General features: G+C 35.9%; 1 protein-coding gene across 3 annotated transcripts in view; it reads left to right on the forward strand.

Moving 5' to 3' along the window:
* The window catches only part of LOC133531143 (nephrin), a 430180-nt gene that overhangs the window by 287872 nt on the left and 128795 nt on the right, over nt 1-13513 (forward strand). For all 3 annotated transcript variants that reach the window (XM_061869270.1, XM_061869268.1, XM_061869269.1), the window contains exon 8: nt 11706-11859. In XM_061869270.1, coding sequence (XP_061725254.1) covers nt 11706-11859 — 154 coding nt within the window. The remainder of the gene's footprint in view (nt 1-11705; nt 11860-13513) is intronic.

Here is a 13513-nt window from a genome sequence, read left to right on the forward strand (position 1 = left end):
TTTTCACATTTACAGCGGTAATGTCGCGCTGAAATATTTCTGCAATAATGCAGCCGACTACAAAGCTGCAGAAAACGTCAAAAACGTCATTTTACGAGAATATTGTATAATATTTAACGTTTCCTGCAGTACCTAATGCAGTCAGCTGCATTACTATATCAGTTCTGCAGTGCGAGATTACTGCCGCAAATGTGAAAATTGATGTTTCTGCCCGGATTTATGACATTTGCGGCAATGCTGTCAGCAATAATATCGCGCTGCAATACTGCAAAAATCTGAATCCAAACGGTATAGTTATTGCTACAATGAAAATCGGCGAGATCACAGTCAATTTGCCCTGGCTAAAGTCAAAAAGGGGTGTAAACACTTAACGACGGTCCGCGACAATCCGAATTGCAAAACACATCAATTCGACTGCACACGCAATTAGAGCCCCGATAGAGTCAACAGTCGCCGTCAACAGTCGGTTTAAATGGGATATTAATAATTCATCCGACCCTTGGTGACTGATCGCTAACTTTAGATACAGCGATTACGCGACAGCGCTTGTGGCGTGATACTGACGCGGCGCCACTGTTGCAGCGACAGTGAGGCTACTGCGCTCTGAAGTAAGTTCATACATACGTTAGTGACGCCGGAGCGGCCTTGCGCGGAAGTCTAGCTTAAATCAGGGATATAACCGCGAAAATCGAAGTTCATCAATTGCGGGGATTTTTCTCTGTCACTTTAATTACGCCATAGTGAGAGTAAAAGAGAAAATTCCCCGCAATTTACGAATTTCGGTTTTCGCGTAGGTCCCCAGACCCAAGCGGTAGTGTTTTCATTTTAGTTTTGCTCGCGATCATGGCGCCATCTCAAGCTATTTTTAGCTAGAAATAATAATCTCCTGACGACCGACGTACGTAGTATATAGGCCCCAATTAACTCTTGACTGTTTGTCAAATTGTCAGAGTTAAATACAAGGTAGCAAATAATGATACCCGGTCGTGAGGAGATTAAGCAAGTAGTGAAACAAGTTCCAATCCATATTTCCAAACAAATATTTCTAGTGTACACTCGTACGCCGAGATTAATATTCGTTCGTGAGGAGATCAAGTAAGTAGTGAAAGAAGTTCCAATCCATATTTCCAAACAAATATTTCGAGTGTACACTCGTACGCCGAGATTAATATTCGTTTGACGACGGTCGGGAGGTATCGTTGTTTGAGTACCCACAACACAAGCCTTCTTGAGCTTACCGTGGGTCAATTTGTGTTAGAATGTGCCTGTTATATTAATTTATTTATTTATATATTTATCCAGAAACTATATTTGACCGCTTGAAGGAATGAAATATTTTATACTGACTCCATCGAAGGCCCTAAAGTTAGAAGGCCTACATACATAGAGCACGACGTGTTCGGTTTTCTTATAATGCGAGATCTATATAAGGTAATCTGTTCCCAGCAATAACGTATTCCGTCTGTCCTACGGGATAGAATAAATACATAAATAGTTTATTTCCCTCAGATTCTGTGACTTCATTAAGGATTTTTGGCTTTTCACCTTTGAGAGTGGCTATTGACCCTTTTTGTAAATTTTGTTATGTCTATTTACTTCTTGGTGGCTAGAGAGTCGGATCAAATCCTCTTGTAATTGTTTTGTGTTTAGGACCTTAGGCCCTACGTGGAGTTCGGCCTCCGGCATTCGCATTTAGAGACGTGTACTTTTGTTTTGTGTTTGAACACTGACCTCTTGGACGTTTCTTTCGGCCATACGCGGAGCTCGACCTCCGGCCTTCGCATTTAAATACATGTTCTTTTGCTTTGTGTTTGAATAGTGACCACTGGGACGCTTCGAGCCTTCGGCCTAACGCGGCCTCTTTTCCCTTTTACCATTTTAACCCTGCTGTACATTATTGGGTGAATTTCGTTTGTTTAACCTTTTGACCGCCAAAGACGTCATATGACGCGCGCGGCGACAGCCCAATATCAACCTTCATGCATACCGACAAGGTTCACGATTACACGCTGCGTACGATAGGCGTGGCGTTCAAAAGGTTAAGAATGCAGTGAAACAAAAGAAAAGCTACTTTATTTGGTTTATGAAAGGTTCTAATTAGGTTGAAACAGAGTGTACACTGAGCCATACTCAGATATTGAAATAAAATTGACACCAATATTTTTTATTATTATAAAATTTGAAACAAATTGTTGTAAAGCTCCATTAAAAATATTATTTTGACGACCAGTTTGAGACTATTAAGCTGATGGTCCCGGGTTCGAATCCCGGTAAGGGCATTTATTTGTGTGATGAAAACAGATATTTTGTTACTGAGTCATGGATGTCTTATATGTATATAAGTATGTATTTATCTATATACGTATAAATATCGTCGCCTAGTACAAGATTTGCTTAGTTTGGGGCTATGACGACCTGTGTAAGATCATCCCCAAATATTTATTTATTTATTTTGACGACCGGTTTGGCCTAGTGGGTAGTGACCCTGCCTACGAAGCTGATGGTCCCGGGTTCAAATCCTGGTAAGGGCATGTATTTGTGTGATGAGCATGGATATTTGTTTCCAGAGTCATGGGTGTTTTCTATGTATTTAAGTATTTATAAATATTTATATATATTATATATATCGTTGTCGAAGTACCCTCAACACAAGCCTTATTGAGCTTACTGTGGGACTTAGTCAATTTGTGTAATAATGTCCTATAATATTTATTTATTTATTAATAATATTATTTATTTATTTATGTATTTAAATTCAAACCTATTTTATAAAAATTGTAAGAGTTAAAATTGTTTCATATTATAAAATCCACATTTAGATCCAAGATGTACAAAGATTCATGTTTTTAAATAAATACACGATTTACAGAAAAGCTTGTGACTTATTTCAGTCCCAGGATTTTTCGTGCACGGTAGACGATTCGCCAAGTTCCACAACCGATGCACTTGGCTAACGCTGTAAAAACACCAGGCACCGCGACTTCAGAAAACACACTCTAAAATCACCCGAACCTCATTTTAAATACACCGCGAAGACTCTTGTATAAACAAATTTCAAATTCCAACGGTTTCCATTTTCACAATTCGACGTTCGAATCAAATTAACTATCGGCAACTCGTATTACATTGGAATTCTCCATTTAAATTTGAACCTAAGAACCTTTATGTAAGGTTTATTTTACAAAGGATTGGCAATGGATGTAAGATCGTATGATCGTGCGATGTTCAAATGTTTTCGCAGAACGACACTGTAGTCCAATGAATTATTAAATTGTCCTTTGATTCAATCATTTAGAGGAAGCTTTTATAATGTCATGTAATCGATATGTGAAAGAAAACTCCATTGTGATTGTCTGTTCTGACAATTATTTACTTTATGTTTTTACGTAGCGTATATTTATAGCAATAAATACAATGTTCAATCGTAAGAACTGTGATGACATTTATCATTACGTACCAGTTAATAAGCTAAGTTATGCTGGTACGTCATTTGCAGATTATTCATTATTTTATTTCTCGATTGGAAAAGTGACAGCGTATTTTATAAAGTTACGGAAATTTTTACGTTTTCTTTACATAAAATAAGTTTATAAGTTAGTTATAGAGAGTAATAAACTATTATGTTAAAACCTGCAAAATATGATCTTAAGCGCCACTTGCACCATCCCTCTAATCTGGGGTTAACCGGTTAAACCGTTAACCTTGTGTCAAATTGTACTGGTAACCATGGTAACTCCAGGTTTAACCGGGTTAGTGGGATGGTGCAAGTGGCACTAAGTAATTAAATTAAAAATACCATGACACAAATAAATGAAACACAAAAACATATTTTTTTTAAGACTTGGCTTTTTTTATCAGCTATCTTTGTGTAGCAAAGCCTGTTTCATTCAACTAGAGACTTAAAGATAATGTATGTCACAGACGAGGTTTATTTTTATTTCATTTTGATCTCCTTTTCTTCGTCTGTAAGCTGTTTAATGAAACCTTTTTGATGGGAATTGGATTTTTCTATTAAGCTTATCGCTTAAAAGTTTTCTTGTAAATCTCGTTGCGTTCAGCTTTAGGGTCTTCAGTTCAGGTTCATTTATTTTTTAGATTTAATCTAATATTAATATAGGTATTTATGTTTTTTTTATACCACGACGGTGGTAAGCAAGCATACGGCCCGCGTGATGGTAAGCAGTCACCGTAGCCTATGGACGCCTGCAACTCGAGGTGTTACATGCGCGTTGCCGACCCTTTAAAAATCTGTACACTCCTTTTTTTGAAGAACACTTCTTTTTTTTGATGTTCATGTTTAGTGGTAAACTGATCCCAAAGATTACCATTACTAGTTATTCAAAAGATATTTACTGACTTAAATCTGATATTGGCCTAAAGCAATACAATTTCTATTCTTCCGAGCGAGAGCAAAGATCTCCATTTGAGCTTGGGCTGTTAACCGATTCTCATTAATTTCAGTGATCAAGTTCGATAATTATATAAAATATCTTAGTGGGTTAGTTTTTGGAAATTTTTCATAACGGCGGAGCCATTAAGATTCACAAAGCTTCTAATCTTAAATGCATTCAAATATCATTTTTGTAGCTATCTGTTTGTCTTCTTCTTCCTAGCGTTGTCCCGGCATATTGCCACGGCTCAAGGGAGCCTGGGGTCCGCTTGACAACTAATCCCAAGATTTGGCGTAGGCACTAGTTTTTACGAAAGCGACTGCCATCTGACCTCCCAACCCAGAGGGTAAACTAGGCCTTGTTGGGATTAGTCCGGTTTCCTCATGATGTTTTCCTTCACCGAAAAGCGACTGGTAAATATCAAATAATATTTCGTACATAAGTTCCGAAAAACTCATTGGTACGAGCCGGGTTTGAACCCGCGACCTCCGGATTGCAAGTCGCACGCTCTTACCGCTAGGCCACCAGCGCTTTTCGCTATCTGTTTGTAGCTATCTGTTTGTATGCCGAATTAACCCAATTCCAATTTTATGGGACATATTATTCACACATTTATGCTATGATATTTATTTCCACGAAGTATTATTAGCGAAAATTCAAAACGAAAGCATCACGTAAATATTGAATCTATACCGATATTAAATTCGCATAAGTCTTTGACATGTCAATATCAATGTAATATCATATAATTACAGTACATGTCAAATCTCGCCATCAGTATATTAGGGGAGAGAAGGCAGAGTGGATTCCATCGGTTCGTAATTACATGGTACACTTTGTTTGCTTTGCCCCTATGCTCAGCTTACGGGTAGGGATGGGACCGGGTGATGTCGATGAATGTTTAAAAGCTTTAATTAACATGTCATGTTCTTGTCGACATGGGATAATATTAGGGTTCTGTTTCTGAAAGAAAGTTACATTTATTGCAAGCACAGAGACTGTGTTTTTCTATTGTAGACTGCGGTGGCCATACTTATACCGATGTCAATGTGACAATAATATGAGGTCCCAAGCGGTTTTCATATTGATTGTCACTGTGATAAGGTACAAAATGATACGGAAATTAAATTCTTTGACTGTACAATATAATGTCTGACTGTATATTGAGTTTAAATTATTGACTTCTGTCTCTTCGCTTTTGGTTAATAAATATGGATTACAAAATGCCTAGATAAGCCAAAATTTCTTGCAATATATCATTATATTTCAATGATTTTCTATTCGTTTTTATATTTTCAGCTACATAGTCGTATGTCTTACCTTTTTGACTCATTTGTTATTTTCTTTATTATCTCCCACAGTAATCATGCCAGTGTCTTTGAATTTATCGATATTTACCTTACAATTTCATCGACCTACCCACTTCTCTACTCGGCTTTGAAAATTCACGCAGAGCCTTCGCATTTTCAATGTTTATTTATTAACATGCTTACGAAAACAAAGGCTTTCGTTTGGGCGTAAAAAAATAAAAGGTAGGAAAAATAGCCTGGAGGTGTAATGGGCTATATAAAGGACCTTTGCAAATTTGTAACGAAATAAAATGTACTTTATAAAAATAATTGAATCGGATTTGATGTTTTTTTTTCAAGGTCTTTTGAATAAGAACGAGTTTCAGAATACCAAAAGCCAATTATAAGGTATTTGGGGTTTGTTGGAAATATATTTTTTTAGGTTTAACGATAAGTATTTTAATTTTCTCTTTGTTTTATACGAGATGCATTCGTAAATTCAATTTAATATCAATATCATCTAATAGACAGCTGTAAATATAAATTTATTACTTATGCGAAATATTGATAAATAAGTAGATATTATTTGCATGTTGTTTGCTAATTATGTAAATGTAATTATTGTAATGCTATTGTAAAATTGCATGCTATTATTATATTATTATTATTATATACGAGATGCAAAAAATATGTTACTGATAAGTAATAATAACGTGTGTAACATTTTTTCAATGTTTTATTGTTACTGACTTCAGTTTCTACGGTAATTTTTCAAAGCTTCTGTTCCCAAAATTGTAACAAAGTGGAGTTTTTTTAATGAGTCGAAGTGATATTTTAAAATTGTTACAAATTACAAATATTAAACACACCCAAAAAGATATCGGTCTCAGCACCATTTGTACATCTTTGTTTAGCCCTACTTGGTTGACTGGTAGAGAATGCCATTAGACATTTTATTTATTTAAGATATACCAGTAACTATTGACGCCAATACTTAACATAACATAAATCCGCCATTCGTATTTTGTACAATATTTTTTTTTATAAATATTAATATTGTACCGCATTTCATTTGATAGAAGACACACATCAAATAGTAATTTATATCAAAAGCGTCAAAAAAACGACAAATAAATAAATATTATAGGACATTATTACACAAATTGACTAAGTCCCACAGTAAGCTCAATAAGGCTTGTATTGAGGGTACTTAGACAACGATATATATAATATATAAATATTTATAAATACTTAAATACGTAGAAAACACCCATGACTCAGGAACAAATATCCATGATCATCGCACGAATAAATGCCTTTACCAGGATTTCAACCCGGGACCATCGGCTTCATAGGCAGGGTCACTACCCACTAGGCCAGACCGGTCGTCAAAACCCAGCCTACCTGTCATGACAAAAACTTCCGTGAGACACAGACAGACATATTATAGTACATTACGATACAAGTGCGAAAAATAGGAAATTCGAAACGAGTGGCGATAAATTAAAACACGACCGAAGGGAGTGTTTTAAATCGACACGAGTTGCGAATTACCTATTCGCACATGTATCGTACAACGTTTTACAGTACATATGGCCCTTTAAATGTTCGACACAGTAACGTAATATGCTACTTCTCGCACTAGTGCTATAAAGTAGCCCCATATGTACTGTAAAATATATTAAAACAGGTCACTCACGTATTTTAAAAAGAAAACGTTCGAAGTGAAACATGTCAAGCGTTTTCGATGAGTGGCCCGTTTTAATATATTTAATATACTATTTCATGTTTTGTGAGTAATATTAAAATACACACATTAACGATTAAATAGTCACTTTATGATAACACAGCATTTTGAAAATAAAATTTTGAGTTTGACGTTGATTTAGGAATAATAAAGCGAAATATGCAAACAAATCATGAATAAAAGTGTAACTTATTATTTTTTGTAAATGTCAGTTTTAAGGGGCGTCGCCAACTTGCGAAACCCACGAAACGGACATTGTCAAAACCATAAACTTGATTATTGTTTAAAATTCACAAGATATCAAAAAAAAAACAAGTACGCAAACGCCTACACAATTCCCACTCGCAAAGCTAAACGCCGTGCGAGTAAGCGAGTAATTGAGCCCCGTGGCAAGTAATTTAGTTCCAAGTCGAGTCAGTAATTAAACGCACATTGTTGCGTGGAGCGAGAATTCGAGTCGCGCGTCACACCGAATTGTTGAACTTGGCTTGCTCTACCCGTGACGTATTGCAGGCGGATTTAATGGTGGTCCCACACTGTCATAAGATATTATATAACATGACAGGGAAGCATATTAATCATTATCAATACTATTATTTTGTCCCCTGTCACACAGGGTAGAGCCTGTTATACAGGATGTAAATTTGGAGTTAAATATAATTATGTTTGTATATAGGACATTAGTGATAAGACCGCCTGTTGTCTATAGTTAGTCCCGTTGTCTGTCGGTGTAATCAAATCTTGCAAGTTAAATTTGACCCAGTTCCCGGTTTCCGATGAAGCTGAAAATTTACGTTATATATAAGTCGAGTAACAATGCAATATTATGATACCATGGAGCTGATCTGATGATGGAGTGACCGTGGGAACTCTGTGATAAAACAACGCAACCTAATTGTACTTGGGGTTTTTAGAATTAGCTCGATGAGTATTAGTTGTCTGTGAAAAAAAAGTACAGTCAGCGATAAAAGCTTGTACAAAAAATGATTTTTTTTCCGAAAACTTATTAAAAACGCTTAATTTTTTTTATATGACTTATGAAATCGAAATAATATAAATATGATTTATAATTGTTACATAATTTTTGTGACTTATTATTCAAAAGTGGTTTTTATAAAAAGACACTTTAAGATCGCTTACCTTCTTTCACATAAAAAAAAAAACGAAATTTACCGTATGTTCATGTATATATTTAAATACTTACTTTAATTAATAAAATCATGTAAAAATAAACACATTTTAAAGTATTAAAAAAGGTTATGGTATCATTTGATGAATAGAAAATACACTTTACACATCATATAACCTATAAAACTTAAAATCTAAATCTAAAAATAAATAAAACTAATCTTAAAATAAATAATTAAAAACTATCCCCCTGCGGCATGGTGCCGTAGATGCTGTAAATATATTATATATATTTAAATTGTATATCATGTTTCTTTTTATATTGGTTAGCACTAATGAATTATTGTATTGTATTTTACAGCCATACTGAGCAACTTTTACTACAAGACATTTTGCTCATTTTGGCTGACTAATTTTGGATTTTCTTCGTGATTTCGGGGTTGGTCTAATAGTAAAAGTTGCTCACGGGGTAAATGTTTTGGTCATACGTCCTATACATTTACCCCGTAAATTATTGGGGGTGACTAAATTTACACACTGTATAACGTTATGTAACAGCCAGTGTGGGACCACCATAACAGGGTGTTTACTACAGAGAAATTAAGTAGATTTTTTTTTTTCGCATTTATTTTTTTACTAAAATTTCTTAAGTTGTGTACTCGTATTTGTTTTACAAGATGTAGGTTTTGCAAAAAATGGTATTAATATAGCTTATAAAACAAAACCCCGTCGCGTCTAGCAGTGTGTATGTATGTTAACGATAAACTCGAAAACTACTGAACGGATTTTTGGATAACTACTGAACGGATTTATCTTTTGACGTGACAACGTCTTATAATTCGATAGAGCCGGCTGCACGCATGAAAAAAACATGACTCATGCGGCGTTACCTCGCTCTGAGGCGATCCATTTAAGGCTTGAAGTGCAAGCGATAGCGCGCAACGAGCGACAAAGAGGCCTCCACGTTCGACAGCAATTGTATTTATGCGTACAAATAAATGTAACTTGATCAATTCAATTCTGATTTCCATTTACCTCCTTCTCTATATCCATACAATATATCTATCAAACAAATAAAATTAAAATTTTCTTTTGAAAAATGAAACCGTTCCATCAGTATTTTCTTATGACGTTGTCACGTTCAACTATCGTCAGTAAACCGACTTTACAGATAACCGTTTTTTTGGGCCCATTAACATAAACTACTCTGTACGTCTTCGGTGTGACATCGTCTTCTAAAGATGTTAGCTACTTCGTTGTTTGCTTCGCTCAGATTGGAAACTAAGCGTAATCCAACTAAAACTAAAAGCTAACTTTAATCATTACTATGAACTTAACCTAAGCCAATGTTCTGGAATTTGTACAAATTGGATTACCTGATTTGAATAGCTCAGGAGTAAGAAGCGTGTAAGTTAATACAGGATGGTTTTGAAGTAGGAACATAATTCGATGTTTTTTTTACATCATGACGGTAGAAAACAAGTGCAATGTTGGTGTGAGCTTGATAAGCGATCGCTGTAGCTTATGAACGCTTACATTTTTCAATTTACTAAAAGTAAGGGATTATAAGATAGTTATTATTGTGAATGTTAAATTCCTAGTTTTTCTAGTGGGTAAATCACCCAATTATTAGATATATACAAAATTTTCATTAGCTTTTTTTTTGTAGGAATGTCATCACTGCTATTTTTATAAAATTTAAGAGTAATATAAATAATACCTATAGTTGGACACTTTAAGACATTAACTGCCAAAATTTTCGTAGCGCTACGCTCGTTGCCAATCCCAGCGTTTTCCCGCTTTGTAGAGAAAGCGACTTCAAACCTCTGTGAAGTATCGCGGCACTCAATGTGTTAAGGAAAAGACTCCACCCGTAAATATACGTCATTAAAATTTTAACCTAAACGTACTTAGTACAAAAATAAGTCATTAATTTGGGTGATAAAATTTAGTATGGTTCCTATTCGCTTAAATTATTTTACTGTATCATTCATTATTTGCTTAAAAAAACCTTTCTATAGTTTCTATTTTTTTTTGTTTACCTCCGTCGTTATTTATTTTAACTTTATTGCACAGACAAATAGCGGACTTAATGCCAAAAGGTAACCTTAGGTAACTCTGGCAACCTTACTTACAAAATATCTATACTTACTTACTTATATATATATGTTTTAACTCAAAATGGCACCAGAAGTGCTTCAAATATTTCCTTCCTTAATAAAATTAACCTGAAATACACCAAACAAAACCTAATCTAAACACCAAGGCACAAAGATTAATTTCCCTATTAACTTCAAAGGGGAAACTTAAAAAAGTTTAATTTAAAATTACCCGTTTAATAATCCGCCGCATTATTTTTTCTCAAAGAAAAAAATACCCACAAAGAATGTTTAAATACTTTTCCGAACGACTGTGCAAGAAAATTGCTAGAGTTCATTAACCTATAGGGGGTCTCTACATGATCCGTTACGATGTAGGATCTGATTCGTTTCGGATTTTGAGTTTTATTTATTTTGGGTCTTAGGTTAGGCATTTTATAATATGAATATAAAAGTAAAATAAACAAAAATTATAATTGTTCTTCCCTGGTTACCAAAAACAACTGTTCTTTCATTGAACGTAGTATGCCTACCACACTGACCTGACACTGATATATTCGCTGACGTCTGCGCAACTCACTTTCTCTGTTTCACTCACACTGATATGCCCGTAAGAGCGAGATGCGTAGAAAGTAAGTTATGCAACAACCAGGGCAACCAGGCGTGGGGAGCGAATGCACCCGTTCGTAGTAAACGTTCCATTTGTTCGCACGAAACGGTTTGCCTCCTCTTTTTTGGTACGGACGGCTAAAGCATGGAATGCGCTCCTGCCATCTATATTCCCTGATAAATTTGACCTCGGTCTCTTTAAAGCAAGAGTGAATAGGCTACTACTGAACCGGTGAGCTCCATCTTAGGCCTTGTCTTCACTTTCCATCAGGTGTGACTAGAGCCAATCACCGATCAGATTTTTTTAATAAATAAAAAAAAATGCACACACCAGCGAATATATCAGTGTCATGATAGTGACAAGCTCGTGGTAAGGTCAGATCCTAGTGCTATGGCTTTTAATTGGTTTTCACCTATTGACAAAAACTTTCTTCGCCCTCAGATCCCCCCGGAGCCCCCTACATCGAAGGCTACGCCGAAGGCGAGACAGTCAGGCGAGGACAGAGCCTGGAGCTGGTCTGCAGGAGCCGTGGAGGGAACCCACCAGCACAGCTCATCTGGTACAAGAACGGAGAGCAAATACGGATGGCGTACAGGTACGTTTTAGTTTAAGATGAATGATGTACATTCTTTTGTACATGACGGGTGCTAGTTTGGGATGCAACATGTGAAGACGCACTGGCCCCGTCACATCTCCACCGAACCTCCGTGAGGGCAGCGGCAGCGGCGGCAGAGAAGACCAAGGTAGGGAAATATAGCGGTCTCGGCGCCGAGTGTAATTTTATTCCATCGATGTCGAGACGACGTCGTGGTCCGTGGGGCCCTGGCGCCCTGAATCTCGTCAAAGACCTGTCAAAGAGACTCAGATACAAAACAGGAGACCGAAGAGCTGGCAGCTTCCATGCTCAGCTTATTAGTTTGTCAATCCACCGAAGAAATGCTGCCAGCGTTTTCGGTACTATGCCGCTGAGGCCTTTTGGAGACTTATTATATTTAGTCTTATTTTAATTTTAGTTTAGTTTGTAATTATAGTTTATACTTTCTACATTCTTTTCTCATCCAAATCCAATGTATATCTAGCTACTGTAGATATCTCATCTTCCTCGCGTTGTCCTGGCATTTTGCCATGGCTGGAGTCCGCTTGGAAACTAATCCCAAGAATTGGCGTAGGCACTAGTTTTTACGAAAGCGACTGCCAACTGACCTTCTAAACCAGAGAACAAACTAGGTCTTATTGGGATCAGTCCGGTTTCCTCACGATGTTTTCCTTCACCGAAAAGCGACGTAAATATCAAATGATTTTTCGTACATTAGTCCCGAAAAACTGATTGGTACGAGCCGGGGTTTGAACCCGCGACCTCCGGATTGCAAGTCGCACGCTCTTACCTCTAGGCCCCGAGCGCTCTCAACTGTAGGTATCTCTAGTACTAACATATTACCTATATGTGAATTCACCTTCTCCATCCTACTGGAAAATTCCATGTAATTGAAAAATAAATCGAAATATGATTCCCAGAACATACAAGTTACAACCAAGATATAATATTTGCCGCAACGTGATACGCTTGAACAACATGGCTTTTCTCCGCTCTTGCTCTGTCATGTTATCCTGGTATCCGAGATGTATATTATTGAAATTGTTTTACCGACTTTTAAAAATAAAATGTATACATTGTAATTAGTATTAGTATATATATAAATTATACATTTATTATAAATCATAATCATATATTTGGATCAAATTTCTTTTCGTAATCTTATTCTTTTGTCCCCAAGAAAAATGACTGAGGTAGGATTTTTGTATGATATGAAATTTTTTTATTTATTTTTCTCATGCGAATTTAATCTACAGCTAGAAAGGCTTTTTTATTTGTTAGATAGTAGACAATACAAGTGTGACAGAGTGGTCAGAAACAATATAATTTACCCCGTAAATTATGGCAGGTGACCAAATAAACACCTCGATAAATCACAACTTTTTCATAATTTTCTGTTAACAGAGTTACACATCCTAGTAAAATCCGGATATAGCACAACATTTTTGAATAATATTTATTTTTAACACCAATTAGTGTCAATTATAGCATATTTTTTGTTATTTTAGGAATCATTAAAAACGATTTGCTCAAAAACATATTCTCAGTGGACGATATACTTGTAGTAATGTAATTTCTTGCAGGAAATGCTTCCGGCATATCGCAAAGATGGCGGCTGTCATTTTTAATAAAATTACTCGCAGTCGCTGCAGTC

The sequence above is a fragment of the Cydia pomonella genome, chromosome 24, assembly GCF_033807575.1.
Source record: "Cydia pomonella isolate Wapato2018A chromosome 24, ilCydPomo1, whole genome shotgun sequence".
Taxonomy (NCBI): domain Eukaryota; kingdom Metazoa; phylum Arthropoda; class Insecta; order Lepidoptera; family Tortricidae; genus Cydia; species Cydia pomonella.